The sequence below is a fragment of the Trichoplax adhaerens genome, genomic scaffold, assembly GCF_000150275.1.
Source record: "Trichoplax adhaerens TRIADscaffold_5 genomic scaffold, whole genome shotgun sequence".
NCBI classification, from domain to species: domain Eukaryota; kingdom Metazoa; phylum Placozoa; class Uniplacotomia; order Trichoplacea; family Trichoplacidae; genus Trichoplax; species Trichoplax adhaerens.
The window spans coordinates 8061170-8082037 of NW_002060947.1; the positions used below are offsets into that span (position 1 = coordinate 8061170).

A 20868-nucleotide genomic window follows, 5' to 3' on the forward strand; every position below is an offset into this window, starting at 1 on the left:
ATATTAGCAACATGTATCGTAGAGACTTAGCTGACGAATGGAAATTGAATCTACGTTTGCACATGCAATAACAAGCCCTGCTACAGCAAGATAGATAGTCGCTAGTTTCATCATTGATTACTTTACTTGTCAGCATACGTATTCCAAGGTGAGCAAGTTAATAAAAGAATCATGAAGAACATCTATTGCACAGATTGATCTGATTATAAATAAAGATTAAATCTAAAAGCATATCTTGCTTAAACTCCTGTACCAAGTTACGCCTAGAACTCTAGTAGAACTAGATCAAAACAGTCGTTGTGGAAAGTAGAGTTGATTAATATCATCGAAGATGGCGAAACGTGCTCCAAAATAATTAGCAAACTATTCTGTAGCCCTTCAGCTCGTTATTCTGACATTAACTTGCTTGCAATTTTGAAGACGGGCTGACTATTGCTATAGCAACCAGAGAACGCCCTGGGGGTCTCCTCCCTCCATTAGTCCTCATGTCAGTATAGCGGACAGACAGAACCATTGTAGACGTGGAGTAAGGATCTATTACCTAGGAGAAGCCTACTGTCTACGAAACAGAGTAATTTTCTTGATATATTGATATGAATAAGGCCGATTAAAATGATCAACGGTCAGAATATGGAAACATCTTGCACCGTCAAGAAAGGTACAGAATTAATTCAACAATCAACAATGAATCAGTGCATCGGTTCATTTTGTTAACTATAAACACCCAGTCTATTGAGTATATTGTTTACACTGAATCAAACAGGATACTGGCTACTGTATCGGCAGTTGGTCTCACCTAGTTTTACGAGGTAATCGACATTGGCATGCCAAACTCCTTCGCTATCCCTTTTTCCAAGCATCGGTTAACGCTAGGATAGTCTGGAAGGAAAATGAGAGCAGAAGTACAAATGATGCTACTGGTCTTAGCTGTACCAGCACAGTATTATTTAGCATCAGTGTCATCCAATGACCGCAGCTATTACACCAAGAGGTAAGAAATAGTCGTGTCCTTCAGTTATCTAATGTTCCTACAGGATCTTTACGGAATGATCATATCACCAGCAGAAATGTAATAGTATATTCGGATAGATAGAGCCTGATTGATACTATTAGGTTGATAAATGAAAGAGTTATTAAGCAATATCAACTAAAAGGTAACCGCATTATCTTAATGCTGGTGGAGTTTTAAGTGAATTAACGAAGATCATAGAGAAATAGGAGGTTACCATAGTCATTAAATTAATGTACAGTAGATTGAATTAAGGTACGCTATGATTGACCAATCCCTTTCTTATTAATCAATTTAACCAATATTGGAAACCTAACAAGTTCATTTGTAAGTTCTCGGCTGCTATACATGTAAAATACTGCAGTTCAAGAAACAAAGCCTAGTCAAGATGTTGTCAATTCTCGCTGAAAGATCATCCATTAACCTGTCCAAATTAACAATGAGTATTATTATTTCTGCTAGGTTGGTGGGCAATATTCAAAATTGGTATTCGTCTTACTTTAACTTGACAACATGGAAATGGTGGTTAGATTCGTTGATGTTAGATGCTCTAGAAATTGAAGAAGGCTTTTGTCCCGCTGTGGAAGTTGAAAAGTTTCGCAGTGGTGACGAAAATTTTGCTAAATCAACTATACCAAGAACGCCACGTCCACCTCACGTTCGATATCGCATTGGCCAAGTTATACGACATCGCCAATGGGGCTATCGTGGTGTTATTGTAGGATGGGATCCTGTCGCAAAAGCACCAAAGGAATGGCTCGATCATATGCATCCGGCAGATAAACCAGTTCGTTGATATTGAATTATGCAATGTTTTCATGTCGCAATTACGCATTATCTACTGCACACTATAATGTGAATCGCATTTCAATTTGTTCTTAAGCACTGAACGTAATCTTTACTCGATAAAAGTCATATTACTATATCCATACTATACAATAGTAGTTCATTAATCCATGCTTGGTAATATTGACATTTATTGTTTATCATCGCAACTGAGACTACTTTTAAGTCGAATAGATAGGCTGCAGACGCTTCTGAGTATTGAGCCTTACATAGTTTGTTTAGCCTGAAAGTTTCAACCTTAATTTGTTTTAGCATTGGCGAAAGAAAGCGAATTATCTCGTTCTAGTCGATACTAGAGACCGTCTAACTCCTCAGAGTACCTACGTTGCTGAAGAAAATATTGAAATTTTGACCAATCGAAAGGTAATTCTACAATTTTAATTGAATAGTCGTGCTGTATAAATCCACGTAATGTAAATTCTCATGACTATGCGGCGAATAGCTTAAGCCATGGTTCATAATGCACTATCCGGTATTATTGGTCAATCCATTTTGCCATGGCTATAAATCTTATATACTAAATATAGAGTAACTGTATCTTTTCCTCGATATAGATAATTCATCCAAAAGTAGGAGATCACTTCGAAGAATTTGATAATAGCCGATATATTCCCAGACCATGGCTGCGGAAAGTATATCCAGATGACTGATCAGTATTTTCTAGACTTCAAATAGTTTACTCAAAAATGACTAGATAAACATTTAAAGACTAAATTAAGTTTGCCCGTGAGAAGAAATAACTCACTATTGTAATGATATATTTGGGTAATGCCTAAACAATATCCTCGAGTGTAATTTGGGTTAAAAACAGTGGGAATGATGTATTATCGATTGGCTGTCCAGAAATCTATATATTATCACATGATATCTTTAGTAATAAATTGGAATTATGGGCAAGATGAATCACTCGCTCAATATGCTACTAATATAATAATGCTTGACAGTATCTGGAAGGATACTGATGTATTGCGTAATTTATTTTTAAAATGATTAATGCCATATATTTGATTTCAGGAAATACATCTTAATAAGATCTTCAATTCAAAATTAAAATACTCCATTTATAATGTATATGTAGCTTTATTATAAATATACGTGAGTGTAAATTAAATTTCACTTTCAAAATGCAATTTCAAATTTTGTTCAAGATACATGTCGGTATATTACATTGCAGGTAGTGTACACTGTACACTAATTTATTATCTTATTAATCAATCAAAATAAAACTTATAATGACGAACGTAGCATATAGCTACTTATTCACAAAAATTACAAATCCACATATCATACGTATGCCAACAGTACTGTTCAGTACAATGATCATGCCATAACAGATCGACATTAAGCAAATATATTGCAATATTCGTCTACTGATTATATAAATTTGCTGTTCTCATTGGAAGATAGAAAAATGTTTTAATTGTAAACTAATACATTTGAATCTATAATTAGTTTAAATCTTCTAATATTGCGTAGCCTTCATTTTAACTAAATAAATATTTCATATTTTAGCGTAGGAGTTTTCTGTTGTAAAAACAAGTACAATAAATAATTCGTAGGTAAAATAAAGGGAAGTCAAAATTAGAATAGCTAGCGATTTATACCCTACATGAACTGACTAGAACACCTGACAGTATCAACATCTAAATAATTTCAAATTCAGAATGGTCAAATTGCTTCGCGCTTATTTTATACAAATATTCCAGGAAGTCAGTATAACCAGATCTGGTGATTAATCAAATAACCAATAAAAGTGAAAATTACACACCTGTTCTTAATTACGCCGTTATTGCAGAAATACTGCCAAAACATTATATAAAAATGGTACAACATGCAAAATACTTATTGTTAGGATCATACCTTAGTCCTTTATCTCTTCCAACACCTCTGTTTTGTTCAGTTTGTAGAATAATTTGTCGAATTTTTGGTAGCAAGGTAATGATCATGTCACTATCATATTTGGCGACATTACCCAAGCTTTTAAGAATCTTTACCTAAAATTTTTAGTAGTAAGGATAATAAATTTTTTAAATTTAATTTTTCAATAAAGGTGAACGAACATTCGCTAGGTGGTATTATCGAAACTTTAAAACTTTCTAACGTACATTAAATTGTTTAAAGTTGGATTCGACAAAATTTTCCAAGCATTTCTGTAGTTTGTTTCTAATAAATTTCAAAAACATAGAGTAACGTTAGCGGACATTATAGCTGAAATAGAACGAGAACAATAGCTACGATTAAATTACCTAATCTCAACTTCTTTTTCGCATGATAAATTGTTTGTTATTAACTTTATTATAGCTGTAGCTATAAACGAAATAATGATAAAATTCCCTCAGTTGGAAGTTATATAAATATATATGCATTGATTGAGGATTACTAGGGAGTTAATATCAAAAATTGTCATTATTTTCACCTAAATTTCTTATAGAAGGTGGCTCTTTCTCAGGCGAGCAAGTATCACAGGCTAACAAACATGCCATAACAGACTTGAATATATATGGCGAGTCACTACAACACACAATAAAATACGATATTAGGTTTTGCCCTTAAGCAAAGAAATTTCAGTCTATCCTTGTACCTTCGATATACTTGTATCATTAAGTATTAATAGTTCCCTTACCTGACAATATTCACTTGCGGTTTGGTATTTTCAAATACAACTTTTATGAAGTTTAAAACCTATTTAAAATGAGTACACTATAATATTACAAACTTCATAAGCGTATTGTGTTCTGACTATCAATAGTTTCATATTACCGTAATTAAATTATCAGGGGGTTGAGGAAATACCAAAAAGTGATCACCAACTATTTCCATACAATATCGGCGAAATTGACTAGAAAGCAAAAAATTCTTAATAATACATCCAGGTACACTTAAAATAGAAAAAATATCAGTAATAGCCATGCGAAATCTGTCCTACCATTCGATTTCACAATCACTTGAAGTAAAGGTTTTTCTGATGCTGTTCTATTTATTGTTATAAAATCGTAAATTTAACATGTCGTAACGAAAAAACGAGTTATACTATGAAAACTAGTAATTTATTCATTCACATACAATGAAAGGATGTGACGATACTGATTGTGGATTTGACAATAATACCTATAAAAAACATTGATAAATACAATTGAAGGGATAGCAATAAAACTCTATTCAAAGTTGCTCAATTATATTATTGGCACCTGATTAAAAGAAAGAAAGTATCTAGCGAAGATTTGCTTTATTTTTCTTTTTAAGAATTCATCTTTTTTCAAATGATATAACTTGGCAAGACCATTTATAAACTTTCCATAATAAAAAAAACTGTTAACGAATAAAACACTTTTGCGATTTTAATATGGTAATTTAACGAATCTACAGCACATAAAGAACCCTTACACCAGATAGATGCTTTCTTATATTTGCTTCAATTACTGCAAAGCTGGGATTTGACTGAGCGTTCGGTAGTAGTAGCATATCAATAAGCCTCGGCAACAAGCATTGTCGTTGCGTCTACATAAATATAGGAAAGTTGGATATTAATGGTTAGACTCTTGCTACTTTTATTCATTGATATTTCCAGCGGATAAAACATTTATTTCACCAAATAATGCACTGATGTTACTACTTACTTTACTATAAATTACGTCAGGACATGATTCAACAAGGGTAGCACATATTTTATAGATTTGCCTAGGGAATGGATTGCATTAGAAAGATCAGACTAAACACTACGTTCATTATATACTCTAATAAGAAAGTTCGTACTGTATCTGCTGACGTGGTCCACTGCTAGCAATAAAGGTTTCTATATATGCTTGCAAATTGTCCGTATAAACCAATACTTTCTGACGCAGAGAGTCATATTCCGATGAACTTTGATGCTAACGCGTCATAATGACACAAATTTAGAATCATATTACTAAATCTCAAGATGAATGTATGTAAGAAATACTCGAAATTCGTCGTTAAAAATACCAATTGATTCAGAGCTCTTCCAATATTTATTAATATGTCACATGCGAGATCAACTGCTGAATTGCTGTTTTGAATTTTCTATAAAGTGATAGCAAAACAATGTAAGTATAACCGTATATCGCAATTTCCCTACAGTCTATCGTCAACAAAAACTAATTAAACCATGCACCTGATTTGAAAGACTTTCTTTTATTTCCGGAAAATCACAAATATATCTGTAAAAAACATTTAAGATCTAAGCTCGGCATAAATTTTTTTTCTTTGGAACCGACCAAATTTAATTATAAAGCAGAAATAAAATACCTTGTAAAATCGATAACTTGTAAATCACTTTCAGGAAGTTGGAAAGAACACCTAAACCAGGAATGAACAACTTGAGTCTGGTATTCTGCTATGAGGACTTTCTTCGCACTTGGCGATTGCAATAGATAACATAAATATCGACAAGAAGTACTGTAAAGTAAAAGAACATCAATTTATGTTAGTTAACACCAGCTCATGCAAGAAAAAAATAAGTAACCTTATTTCAATAAGTGAGAAACCTAGCTATAACGCGATCGGATAAGCCGACGTCATTGAATAACTTTGTGAATGGCACGGAGCAAGATACGGTACTATTACAAGGCAAATAAATACATATTATATTCAACATGTTAATAATACACGCAGTAAGCATAATTTGATTTGTGCGAGATGGACGTACTGGTCTAATGATATTAGCGAAAATTCGGCTAAAATATCCGTTAAATACGCTGGATGACTTATAGCAAGCATATCTACGCTTTTATTAAAGTAGTTTAGGACTTGAGGAAATACTTCTATCCATATCGATTCCAATACTTCTATAATGATGAAAGCATTACTATTATTAGAGGATATTAAATTAACTACCGAACAAGAGTAGTTAATTAGTAATTGTAGATGACCTAGTACGTATTGAGATTTCTTGGAATTCATGTTATTACCCATATTTAGAAAATTTCTGTTAAATAATACATTAATTAATTCAACAGCATAACTTTGTTTTAGGTACGATGATTACTCCAAAGTAGTTCAAATTTACTTCGTTACCTGACGGAAGAAAGTACATTTGCTAAGAACGAAAATACTTTTCTTAGTTCGTTTTCTCTGCATGAGGGTAGCAAGTACGATAATCCATTTCCTAGAAGAACATCAAGTTGATTGAATGTTTCAAATGAATCATAATGCAAAGCCACAACCGTATAGGCAATAGAGCAGTAAATATTATCAATGGTAGATGAGAGCTTGCAAGGTATGTTTTCTGTTAGGTATTACCTGAGAGCAACTTAATTTCTGATAATCGAAATCCTTTGCTTGCGGTAAATATTTCCTCTACACTATCAGTATAAAGTACTACGCAGTCCCACAAATGCCGACGTTTCGTAATATCATTTTGGCAATAATTAAAGTCACTAGAGTATAGAATTATTATTTTAGAATGAATTAAACTATAGCAAGCAATAAACATCAATAATATTTTACTGCACGTACTTGCATGTAACGATAAAAGCGTCTACAATAATACCCGCAATATGGAAAATATTCATATTTTTGGTAATATATAGTTGTGCCATTGCAAAATAGCCTATGTACATCCAGCAAATAATTGAGAATATGAGGATTTATGTTGTTCAGGCAATAAATAATAATAGGAAGATGAAATATTATTTACTTTACCTTTCTTTATTATTAACTCTTTTTGTGTTTCCAAATTTCTTGAATCAAGCATTGCGAGAAGGTCGAACATTTTCGTCGTCTACAGGTAAAGAAGGTACTGGTAAGGGATAAAGGATCATCTCTCCTTGTATTAAATATCTTATAAACTATTTTTCATATACCACATCTTCTGCATCAGCAATACAAGCCAGCGTAATATACAAACTCAGAAAATTATGCAATCCTACAGCATTTAATTCTCCCATTCGACGCTTGTGAAATTTAGAGTATATTCTAATTGCAAGAAGAAAATCTTATTACAAATGATGTGCTATCGAGAAAAGAAGCAATGGATATGATTTACAGAGCATGTTTAAATTACCTTCCTTTTATTTGTTTCCATATTCGATTCGAATTCTCTATTGACAAGAGGTCCTTCAAATGGAATGCAAGATGTTGCAGAAAGTAGCCGTAGCTATTTTCATCTTGTCTATTGCTATAAAGCCGAAATGTTAATAAGTCAGAAACGATTTCTTATACCTCATTGAGCCATTAATAAATTTCAACCGCTGACAGTATACTTAACTTAGATCTCACCTCTCATCTATCCCTTGACACCTTAAAACACATTTATCCATCCATTCACGAGCAGAGCGACTAACAATTACATCAAATAAGAATCGATAACAAAACAATAAGTAAAATAGACCTCAGTGAGCACTTTAAAACAGATGTTAAAGTAAAAATTAGTAACCAACTCGTTACCTTAGTATGGGTACGTTATCTATCGATTGCAAATCAAGGCGATATGAATCATTCTATAGTCACGTAATAAAAAAAATACTCTTTCTAACCACTACCATTTAAACAATATCGACATCATATTAGTATTAACAGAGTTTGTAGCACCAACCAATCGCCGATGAAAATAGTCCCACATCCATAATATTACATCTGTATTTGCACCCCAATTCTTCGAAAGCATTAAACAAAACTGTAAATGAAGTCGACGATTCCCTTCTCCGATATCCTGATCCTGATAAAAGCGTATAATGTAATCCAATTAATATCATCAAATAATGAAAGGTAATGCTATCATTATAGTAGTGATTGCAGTATAAATAGCACCAACCGGAGATAAACTTAATTTCAATAAGTCTTGCACAATAATCCAGTTGCTAGGTCGACTTGTCTAATGATGATAAATGTAACTTAATGAGCTCCTAACACGTCCAAAACTTGTTAAGTAGGACAACATCTATATTTACTAAATTTTATATGTTACGCTTCGTGCAAGCGAGTACTATAGTAGTAGTATGATTGCTTTATCAGTCTATGTACTCTAGAAGGTTCAGATTTTAATTGGCCGCGGGCATCGTACGAATACAGGGTAGTAATACTAGCCAATAACCACCAGCTAAAAGTTAGTGGGTCTTTGCAGTTAAACTGGTTGCTACCTGGCGAAAATAAACAAACCATCGTGGTTGGGTAAGGTTGATACTATAATTTAAATGGTTTCTTTTAACGATAACAAGTGTAACATACAATTTTTCGGCACATGGTCGTCATCATGAACTGTATCAATGCTTAATATTTTGCTAATCACGGCACTGTTTAGGACACTCCAAAATGCCTAAGTATAAGTAAAAGAAGAAAATTTATACGAATACAATTAAATACCTAATTAAAGCGGTGATACGAAGTAAGCTGATGGGTGCATTGTACCTGTGCACCATAGTTTTTGGAAATATCATCTGTAGTGTAAATAACTGTCAACCAAACTTGCAAGCAACAGGAGCAAGGAAATGGAAGCGATCTCTTCCGTTCTTCGGCTGATGATGCCTTCAAGTCATGTTTTGATTAGATTAATTACATCATAACTTATACGCATTAAGACGATAGAATAGTATTACAACAAGTGAATTTACTTTGCTAAATATATTGCTTGCAACCATCACCAACTCCCATAGAATATCGATGCATGCAGCTTCTACGTTAACGTTACCTACAGAATAAAAGTACAACAATATTATTCGGATATGTAACTTTAATTACAAAGTCAGTACCATTCTTTAAAAATAGTAATGAAAGGGTTTAATACTCAGTTTTTATTGTACTAACATTGTTTCGACATTAGCCTATAGAGTGTTTCTATGTAGCAAAAGTGCATATCTAAATGCAAATGAAATAGATGATCGGTGATAGGTCTACTACTGCTAACACGGAATGCTATTTGATGCGGTGTTAATGAGTCATAATATTGAAATAAATGGCCACTATAGGAAATAGCCTTCGATAATTGTTCTGCTAAAGCCGACGACAAAGACAACTGTTGCGTATAGAAAGCATAATCTCGTAACATTGGATGAGATTCGAAATCGTCCATATACCTGTAATAGAAAACACGCATAAAATATAATAATGGCAAAATTTAGCAATTAGCAAACTATGCAATCCCTTCATTAATTCATTCAGATTATTTATTAACAATGTTCTCGGTAACTTATTACCTATATACAAATATACAAATGTATAACAAAAATTCAGCCATTTCATGACGTTGCTGGCCAAGATTGGTTTCTGTAAGCATAAACAATGATTGAAATAGAGTATTGTTAGTGTTTGTATTTCAAGTTTAATCGCACACAAAAATATTATATTAAAACGAAGTTGAAGAAATTATTTCTTTCATATTAGCAATTAGACCTGTCAAATCCTGTCTACTAATTGGATTCTTGAATGTTAGAATCTTTTGCCTTCAAGCATGAAACAAAGCAAAAGTAAAATGTTAGCCAACCAATGCAGTACCAGTAGGTATAAAAGAGGCCGCATGGATCTCGAATTGATGTACAGTAGGTATTCGACATGATTCCTAACAACTAATATACTCGTACTCGTATCACTATCAAGTGAAGTATAGCATGATGAATAAACAGCCAACCTCAGTAAAGCAAAAAGTTTATCAGTGTGTTGAGCAAGTGCTAATGGAGTAACCCAACGACGACCCATTAATGAACAATTGGACCGTTGGAAAGCTTCAATTTGTGGATCTTGAGACTTTAGAAATCTGTGTAACAATTCAAACTTTTAGCTATGATGTATTCAATCATCCTTGATACTGATGTGAAATATCGCCTCTACTCAATGAATCAGTCACCATTAGCTTAGGTTGCACCTTACCGAGCAAGACGGCCACTGCCTATAAAAGTGGATATTGATACATTTTCTAGCTGTAACAAATTCATTTCATGGCGACACTTGAACCAATGAGCTTCGACATCATGCCCTGAATGAAGACAAGGACAAGCAATATCACTTTCAGTATTGATGTTTAATTTTCAAAGGTGGAAGCAGGAGAGCTGCAAGCATGCACAGCCATAATCTACTCTAGCTTTCCTTGCAGGCTCATTTTGAATACCATCTACTACACATTGACGATTACATGCATGATTTACCTGTGGAAAGGGCTCGATCTAGCATCGGATTGCCCTTTTGCGGGATCATTAAATCAGTCTTCTCGCTGAAATCATCATCTGAAGATGGCAATGACGTTGTTGACGAACCACTTAATGATATCAAGTCGTCCTCGACGGCGATATCCATAGGCTCCATGGCACAATTTATTCAAGATGACTGGATTCACTGGAAGAAGTCGCCATTTTGGATTCTTTGCTAGACAGGACGAACTGCAAGGATGAAAGTGACGTCGATCAAGAGCTGACTCGACAACAAGAAACAACACGAAAGACGGACGATTCAACCAACACTAGGACCTGACCCGGTCAAAAGATGAAAGTTATGCAGCGTCAATCTCGACCAAGGGGATGCTGAGTCTTTACAGTGTACAGTACAGTGTCGTTTTTGCTCATTCGCGAACAGTACTTGTACTGTACAAGAACAACAACCGTGTACTGTAGGTCGGGTGAAAGTTATGAAACGTCAATCTCCAGTTCTCAACCGACGGCATACAGTACAGTACTGACATGCTGTACGTCCATCCACGAACTGGAATCAGTGTACTGTACAGTGTACAGTACCCTACAGTACTCTCGTAGGCATCACTTTGCATGTTTATACACGTTCGTCTCTATTCGTCTTAAAGCACTCTCACAGGGAGACCTCGAAATCCGAGGGGAAGCTGTCCACGGTTGTATCACAGAGATGCACGACGGAGTTTATATACGGTACAAGCTCGTCTCAGCATACTCTCACAATGACAGCTCAAAATCCGACTGGGACGCTGTCCAAGGTTGGATCACAAAGATGCACGGCGGTGTTTATGTTTACAAGCGGTACACGTTCGTCTCGACACACTCTCACAGAGACAGCTCGAAATCCCAGTCTGACGCTGTTCAAGGTTGAATCATAGAGATGCACGACGGTGTTTATAGACTGTCACTGTGCGGTAAACGTTCGTCTCAACACACTCTTTTTTACACAGACAGCTCGAAATCCCAGTCTGACGCTGTCCAAGGTTGAATCACAGAGATGCACGACGGTGTTTATAGACTGTGCGGTATAAGTTCGTCTCAGCACACTCACACAGACAGCTCGAAATCCCAGTCTGACGCTGTGCAAGGTTGAATCACAGAGATGCTCGACGGTGTTTATTGTCATTCTATACGGTAAACGTTCGTCTCAACACACACTCAGACAGCTCGAAATCCCAGTCTGACGCTGTCCAAGGTTGAATCACAGAGGTACACGACGGTGTTTATTGTCATTCTATACGGTAAACGTGCATCTTAACACACTCTCATAGAGACAGCTCGAAATCCGAGAGTGACGCTGTCCAAGGTTGAATGACAGAGATGCACGACGGTGTTTATGCTCGGTATACGTTCGTCTCAACACACACTCAGACAGCTCGAAATCCCCATGTGTCACTGTCCAAGGTTGAATCGTAGAGATGCACGACCGAATAGCCTGTTTCTACGGTAGGCAGCTCAAAATCCGAGCGTGTCGCTGTCCAAGGTTGAATCACAGAGATGCACGACCGTCACGACAGTTGCTATGCCACCGAAGGGAGATGACAGAATGGCAAATGTTGCCAATCGCCAATGTCTCGCGCTTACAGATTGAATGGATTACTGTTTCTTATAGATCTATATCTAACCTTGCGAGTCTAATAATACCGAGTGTCCTTATACCTGTAAATTCTGTGTATCTCTTGGTGTTTTGAATCTGTCTTACAATAAAGCGCTCCTCTCCGACACAGTCTCTTTGTGATAGAAGTCTCCTGAATATCTACTTTATAATATGACCAATGATGAGCAAATTGCCAATGAATACTTGGGTAATTTAATAATGGCTTTGCAAGAAACAATTATCTTAGCATATTTTAAAGGGTTAATTATTATCAAATAATATTAAAATAACGATTAGCATAGTACCAATAATGTTTTCCGCTGATGCCTAACTAAAGTCAATTAATTCCAGCTTCTTATTTTACTAGCCAATATCTCAAAAACGAAATTCAATTTCTTCGCTATCAAAGACACACTTATATTCATCATATTTATGTAATTATCTTCATTATTATTTTATAATTTATTATATATGCCTCCACAGAACCTAATTTGTTCTTATAGGCTACCTCTTCTGAAATTTCTAGAATTAATTTTCTAGAAATTAAGCTGATAAGCGTATAAAAGTAGAACGATGTAAACCTATCGAAATTTTTTGTTGGTAGTCGCATTTTTACTTTCAATTTCTTTCATTTTCAGAATTTGCTAGTTAACTATATTTCTCTAAGCGTTACTAAAGCAATATATCCATTAATTAATTATCACTTAATAGAAACGTCATTCAAAACAAGTTCATACCATTTCAACATATTTTATTCTACGTTTAGAGCAATAAAATTGTTATGAAAGATTTAAAAATAAGATTATTACAGGAAATTGTTATCAGAAAAGGATATCAAAGTACTAGGGTTGCTATAAGATATTTTATGTAACGCACTTAGGATAGGACCTCTCCGTATGGTTAAAATTTCCTAAGGACATGGTCAGTAATCTATTTTAGCTAGGTCAATAACGTTCATTCTATCCCCTTCCATCGTATTGATAATATGTATGAATATTAGCGTACAGAGAACAATAAATTGTTATTACTCGCACAGATTGCCATAAAGAAGAAACTTCAAGGACTAAATAATTCAAAATTAAATAGCATAAACAAAGAACCGTACTTAATTCTGGTATAAAAATAATCATTTCAAAAATGGCTCAATAATTTCATTGCATTTTAAAATTAATTTTGCCAATTATAGATAATAACTTATAATTCATCGCGATTACTTGAACTTTCGTCATCAGCTTGTCCATCTTTTTCGTCTCCTGTTTGTGACTAATTTATTTCGATCAGATAAATTCAAGAATGGGATTAGTTATTATCTTTTAAGAAGTATACCAATAATTTAAGCAAAAATTGGGATAATTTGCAACAACTGTGGTAATATCATTATAATTTTTAGCCTACTTGCAAAGATATAACTATCAGAATAAATAAACTATGCAATCTATTTATGTTTTTGCATTAATACACTTACTAAATCATCATCTTCAGATTCATCACTATTAGAAAGAGGTACAAATAATGATAGCTTTTCCGATAGCTTGCTGTTGTTCTAATTTTAAATAGAAACATATTGACAAGATGTGAATAATCAGTGCTTTCTTACAGGGTTAAAATATTATTGGAGAAATGACTGCAATAACAGTATTCAGCAAATTCTTAAAGAATTTTAAAGGTAACCTCATCAGATATATTATTAATTTCTTCTGTTGTGATAATGCCATCTTTGTCAGTATCTACTTTTGCAAATATCTAAGTAGTTTAATAAAATAGATTGCACCATGTGGATGTTACATAAGCTATAATCTGGCCATGCTGAAATATTAGAAAGAACTACTGGAATACTTCATTCTCGTAAAATACCTCGATACAAAATCGTTTGGCCTGCTTCAATTCCTCTTCATCTGATTGCTCAGGTAGGCTCTAAGGAATAAAAATGGAATTAAAAAAATACGCACAACATGTATCAAGCTTTTTCGATGATATTAGGGTTCTAGACTGCAACCTCCTGGTTAAATATTTTAAAATTCTAATTTTTAACCTGAATCCTGAATGGCACAATTTTAAAGGCTACAGCTAATTAGAATGATTCTTGTCAATTGAAAATGACATATCCAATTAGGCAATAACTTTTTAATCATAAACTTAGCTGACAGAGAATAGCAAAAATGAACAGGGCGTCTACTTGATAAAATTAAGATTCTAAGATTTCCATTTTTAAGAGCTTTAAAGTAATAATATTTTACTGTTAGTTACACTCTAATTTGATCGAAAATAAGTATCATCAGTAGCTAACGATGCCTGCAGTATCTTCAATAACTCAATTTTTCCTTAAGTAGTGAATAATTTTTACCACAAACATTGTTAACGGAATGAATGAATTTCAATGGTAATTTCTAATACTGTAATACTTCACGATTTAAATATATGAAGTTAATAGATTGAGAAAATTAACGTTTAATGTTGAATCTTATTAAATTGTAATGTTCTCATTGATCAAGTTTAAAAGCATCCCAGTGATGGACGTTATTGAATACGAACCATCGAAAGACTTTTTACAAGTGTCTTCAGATCATTTTTCTTCGCATCTTCGAAAAGCCACTTGAGATATTCCCTAAATCTACATATTAAATAAGTGAACATGTTTCAAAATTCGTCAATAGACAACCATGATAAACAAATTATACGATATAATTCAACTTTAGCCCGTTGTGAATCAATTTTACTATTTGACTCTCCGAACTTAATCTACTCCCTACTCGAGGTATTCATCATCTTCAGCTGGGTCTGTAAGCCCAGTAAAATTAGTTTCATTTAGAGTTTGCGAAACTTGCTGGACATCTTTGCATAAGCTTGCGTCATATGATTTTTCAGCAGGTAAAAACCAAGTATTTACGGCAATATTGCGATTATAAGATCGAACATGATGATACCTATAGATAACGCCATTAGCAGCAACAGTTTTATAATTAGAGTTAGACTATACAAGAAAGAACAAATTATGATAAAATATCCTCCAGACTGTAACATTATATCGTCGATCCACGTAGCCTATAAAAACTAATAGACTGAAGTTTCTCATTGGTATAGGGAATCAGATAAATGCCCTTATTTATTCCAGTCCTGCTAAGCACAAACCAAATTATCTACAAATATATGTAAATACGTCGCAAGCTATCGAAGATAGTAGAAAAATCTAGTATATAATTCAGTATTTAATCACAATACCATTTTTTGGTAAGTAAATAGCTCGAAATTGCAGAAAATGATGCTGTGAATTATAATAGTCAATGAGTGGAATAATGAAGCATATGCCTTACACTTGGTAACAACAAGGATAGGTATACGTATATTGGAAATTTCACTAAACTTTACAAAACCTCCATCAATGCATGCTCAGAGAATAGCATGAACTAAAGAATCAAGACTGGAAATAGAGCGTGGTAAAGAATTGAATATCCTAGTTTTACTTACCAAAAAACTGGGATGTATAAACAATCGCCAGGCTCCATATGGACATGTATGTAAGATACCTCGGCGAGCTTTGGAAACTTGTTCAAATCTACACTGAAATATTATAAGTTAAAGATGCATTTTCATTACTAGGAGTGCCATTTGCTATCTTACTAGCATTTAGATACTGGGTATGTCAATTGTAGAAATAATTGTGGATCTATTTGGATGGCTAATAATGCAAATATATATTATAAGACACTGTTTTAAATCCTTGATAGAAACAATTAGCGCCTGCATTGTAGATTAGAAAATTTATAGCAACGTCCATAAAAGTCATTTCGATGTTTATTACGCTTAGAGACACACACAAAAAATAATTGTGAATACTACTTCTTATATAGACAAATGATTAATACTGATATCAATTATATATATTTAAGTACCATTACAAACCTAAGCTTAAAAGAATAGTACACATATATACAAGTATACAACATTGGACTCTTGTTATAACTGCTTTAAGAATATCATATTTCTTTGCTGTAATGATATCGCATATTTAGTAATAATTTCTATCCTTAAAGGATGCTCATGATACGTATTGTAGCCTTTTTAAATCGATAGATATAGAAGGGCTTTATATAAAGTGAGATTTTATAAGAAATGATAATACTTCTTATTTTAATTTTGCAGACACTTAATTACATTGGGTCATAGTGCTATCTTACCTGTCTACATCAACATTGGAATAAGCACCTTTAGAAACTTCGATTAATTCCTTAAGAGCAAAATAGGAAATCAATGACCATAGTCAGCTTAAACGCTAAGAAAAAAGCTGCTATTGTTATTCCACTATATTGGTTCTATTTCATATTTTAATAGGCAATAAAGCAATGGCTAGAATATTCCTAGGTTGCAGTGACTTAACGTACGCTAACGTAAAATTAAAGGCATTTTCATAATTGATAAACAAATCGATTATTTGATGTTACCTCTCTCGGATAACTACTATTTATCATAACTAAATCTTTTGTACCACGAAATAAACAGTTGAGATTCTGGTACCCATCTGTATGTAGAACAGACTTTGTTCCGCCACTGCTAAACCACATTACCTAAATTAGAACGCATGACATCAATTTCACATTATGGCTATTTGAAAAATTTATCCTAGAAAAGCTCGAGTACCTAGCTGTCATTGCTAACACTTACATCATCAGTCAGAGTAAATACTTGACATTGCAAGCAGGACGGCAGGTATACATCTTTTCTACAATATAGGTACAAAGATTACCATCGAAATTAAATTAATGGAAAATGAATAAAATTATACGTACAGAAAGCATAAAATATCGTTTAATTATGTACAATGCATAATCATGGTTAAATTTTGAATGCACTTATAGCACACAATATCCACATGAAGTAGGAGAAGATTGCAATATACTATCGATTGAAATCATAATGGAGTCGTAATAATGAACTGGATTTTAGCAACATGCTTAAAATCATTTGTGAAATACGGTAAATATCTTTCATGAGTCTATAGTCTATAAATAATTATAGTCCTTCTCTAGAATAGCTTTAATTAATATTAAATGAGGGTAGACAGTCGTACTTTGTAAACCCAAATCATACTATAACCAAAAGAATAGATGGGAATTAATGATGGTGCGGGAAGACTTCATAAACTAGCTATCCTTTAGGCATAGTCACAGTAATTCATTGGATTCTTACGACAATGCTAAAATACTGCATGAAATAGGGTAGATATTATCTTATTAGCATAGTAGTTAATCACTGTTATCCTACTCTAGAATGGCACTAATATTAAGTAAGAATGGACAGTAATTTACGTCAGATCGAAGTCAAATATAGCTGCAATGATAAAGTAGATTTAGTATGGCAAAGTCTATGGAATCATCTATAAATTAGCTACCCTTAAAGTCGTCAATTAAATACAGTAGATATTTTTACGTTAACCTATAGTCAATATTTATAGTCCTTCTCCAGAATGGCACTAAATGTTGACTAAAAATGGATGGTAGATTACTGCAGACTGAAGTCATAATATAGTAGTAATGACGGATCAGAATCAGTACGATAAAGTCTATGAAACAAGTTATTCTCAAAATCGTCTATCATATAAAGTAGATATATTTACATTGCCCTATCGTATAGTCAATAATTTAGTTCTTCTCTAGAATGGAATGGTACTAACGTTGAGTAAGAATGAATTGTAGTTTACTGCAGATTAAAGTCATAATATAGCTACAACGACAGATCCGATTTAGTTTGGTAAAGTCTTTGAAATTAACTATGAACGAGCTATCCCTAAAATCCTTTATTAAATACTTTTTTTAATTTCACATTAAGCTATAGTCAATAATTTTAGTTCTATTCTAGAATAGCATTGATGTTAAGTAAGAACGGACGGTAGTTTATTGCAGATATAGTCATAATATATGTAGTTAAAACGACGAATTAGATTTAGTATGGTAAAATCTTTGAAATCATTTATGAACTAGCTATCCTTAAGATCGTCTATTAAATACACTAGTTATTTTTATTTTACCCTATGTTAAGAAATTTAGTCCTAGTCTTGAATTTTACTAATTTTAAGTAAGGCCTAGCAGCAGTTTACTTTAGAACGAAATCGTAATAGAATTTCAACGATGGAATAGATTTTGTAACATGTACGAGTATTTCTGAAATCATCTATGAGCTAGCTGTCTATCTTTCAAATCCCCTATCAAATACGGTCAATAACTTTGCATGAACATAAAGTCAATCGTATTAATCCTTCTCTAAAATGATACTAATATTAAATTAAGAGTAGGTAGTAGTTTTCTTGGATCAATACCATCGTCTTGCAATAAAAAGGACTTGATTAAATAACCTTTTACTGAAATTATCTATAAACTAGCTGCCATTAAGACGTTACTAAACTCGAGCCATTTTAGGAGTTTTAGCAGAATAGATAGAAATTTACTTCTGTCGAAAAAAGGTAAAATAATGATAGGTGTAAAATGTTACATGCTGTTTTGTTTAGCAGTAAGTAATAGCATTGATCGATTTGATGTCAATTTTCGTTTTACGTAACAACAAGTGTTAGCTAATGGAAAACTATCTTAATGATTGAGGTTGGTTTTAACTTTGAGCGTTTGCTTAATTCGCTATCAAAGCAATACAGCTAATTTCGGCCAAAATGGTTGCTATTACATTAACGAGAAACAAGTTCTAGGTAACAATATTCGCATGTAAGGATTTATTCAAGACCTATGGATTACCATAGAACTAGTGGATGAATCTACTGATCCATTTTCAGTAAATATCTCACAATCTAAGTCAACACCATACCATCAAGGAGAAACAATTTCTATACAACTGTTTTAATATTGAAACTAATCCCTAAAAAATGAAATCGAAGGGATATTTATCTGCTACTTTACCGAAATGGCTCTGGCACTTTATCGACCATATATTCGTTAGTATTATTATAACGAAGTAGAAAATCTTTAAACGACATATCTTCAGGCATTATTGTACGATTTTCTTTTTTCCGTTGTTCAACACTGATATTAACATTAGCTGATTCTGGCTCAGCTAAGAAATAATCATCTGACCATAACTTAAAAGCGGGCGATGATTTGGCAGCATCTTTCATCAATAATGGCTTATTTTTGTTGAGATACTCTTCAATAAAAATTTTTAACGATGGAAACCCATGACAAGATTCGATATCGGATGAAGGACCAGCGAAACCGATAGGTTTTAAATGGCCAGGATGATTAGAGTAATCCACGGCCCAAACGCCATTCAGTATGGTGGAAATGAACAAGCAATAAGTTAAAAGGGTGACTATTTGAATTTCAAGGATTATTTTCATGGTGTTTAATCTAAGAAAAAGTAAATATATTGCGTTTTATGTTGATTTAATTTCACTTCCAAGATGGTTCATTAGTTTCCTCCTACTTAGGTCCTTCCTACGTGATCCAGTGAATCGCTTGCGATTTACAATTGTGCTTTATTTTAATACATGCTAATTTATGTTTTTGTCTTCATTCCTAATTAAATCATTAATATGAAATAAGATCAAGAGAATACTATAGCGGAAACAATATAGGGCCGTACGCATCGGCGTCTTTCTGATGCTTCTCTTAAAGGGTACAGTAGACACAATTAGCTAAGTTAACACCTTGTCTCTACTCTCAGAAGGTTGTTTTCTTCCTAGGCAATTTCCTTTAAAACGCTTAGTATGGCACTAGGCTCGAACTCCATTCGTTCTATTCGAATCAAGATTATTTCTTATACGTTCAATATGATTACAGTTGTCGTCTGTCTATACTAGCAAATAATTTCTCAAGATTCTTCTGATTTTGAAATAGAAATAGAAAATGGTTACCTGCAGAACTATGATTAAGGGCTAGTGTGATAGTTCGCTTATTATAACTGTTATATCATCGCCTGTTTATACTTGCAGATAATTATTAATTTATGGCAGTCAGTCTAGTTAATTTTAAATTAGTTTAGGTTTACAAGATTTCAATTCAAAAGCTTCCATTGGATAGTAGTTTATGAAGTATCTAAAATCAATAGTTTATTCACAACTAAAAATAGAAAGTGATAAAGTTTATAATTTTGCACAGAGATAAACTTGAATAGTCTTTCTTGCATTGGATAATGATAGCAAAATAGTTTGTTTAAAATAAATAAATTTTCATTTATTGGTCAACAAATTGATATTGTCCAGATCAATTTTATCTTTCAAATGGACTAATTACTTCCTTGATCGAATGAAATCTTACAGCATATATTTTTATAATGAAATACATGAA

General features: G+C 33.3%; 4 protein-coding genes across 4 annotated transcripts; 1 reads left to right on the top strand and 3 right to left on the bottom strand.

The window, feature by feature from the left end:
• Window positions 1-890: 890 nt before the first annotated feature.
• TRIADDRAFT_56958 (uncharacterized protein) lies at window positions 891-2505 on the top strand (the record flags this gene model as incomplete). Its single annotated transcript, XM_002112647.1, has 4 exons — window positions 891-991; window positions 1472-1796; window positions 2108-2218; window positions 2410-2505. 4 exons carry the CDS (start codon window positions 891-893, stop codon window positions 2503-2505), a joined length of 633 nt encoding a protein of 210 aa, XP_002112683.1.
• Window positions 2506-3498: 993 nt separating this feature from the next.
• TRIADDRAFT_56959 (uncharacterized protein) lies at window positions 3499-4765 on the bottom strand (the record flags this gene model as incomplete). The annotated part of the gene is made up of 7 exons (XM_002113080.1): window positions 3499-3580; window positions 3716-3849; window positions 3961-4018; window positions 4102-4162; window positions 4272-4366; window positions 4479-4537; window positions 4616-4765. 7 exons carry the CDS (start codon window positions 4763-4765, stop codon window positions 3499-3501), a joined length of 639 nt encoding a protein of 212 aa, XP_002113116.1.
• A 450-nt stretch (window positions 4766-5215) lies between these two features.
• On the bottom strand, window positions 5216-11107 carry TRIADDRAFT_56960 (uncharacterized protein; the record flags this gene model as incomplete). Its single annotated transcript, XM_002113081.1, has 21 exons — window positions 5216-5353; window positions 5473-5533; window positions 5609-5724; window positions 5988-6033; window positions 6122-6271; window positions 6522-6660; window positions 7115-7251; window positions 7331-7424; window positions 7517-7595; window positions 7678-7789; window positions 7878-7991; window positions 8093-8152; window positions 8356-8531; window positions 9221-9337; window positions 9424-9500; window positions 9617-9885; window positions 10006-10075; window positions 10202-10251; window positions 10437-10562; window positions 10676-10781; window positions 10951-11107. The coding sequence occupies 21 exons, from the start codon at window positions 11105-11107 to the stop codon at window positions 5216-5218; spliced, it is 2394 nt and encodes a 797-aa protein (XP_002113117.1).
• Window positions 11108-13777: 2670 nt separating this feature from the next.
• Window positions 13778-19919, bottom strand: TRIADDRAFT_56961 (uncharacterized protein; the record flags this gene model as incomplete). The annotated part of the gene is made up of 11 exons (XM_002113082.1): window positions 13778-13846; window positions 14049-14126; window positions 14255-14326; window positions 14438-14497; window positions 15116-15194; window positions 15334-15554; window positions 16049-16136; window positions 16759-16808; window positions 17023-17145; window positions 17243-17300; window positions 19483-19919. 11 exons carry the CDS (start codon window positions 19917-19919, stop codon window positions 13778-13780), a joined length of 1335 nt encoding a protein of 444 aa, XP_002113118.1.
• Between the last annotated feature and the right edge of the window lie 949 nt (window positions 19920-20868).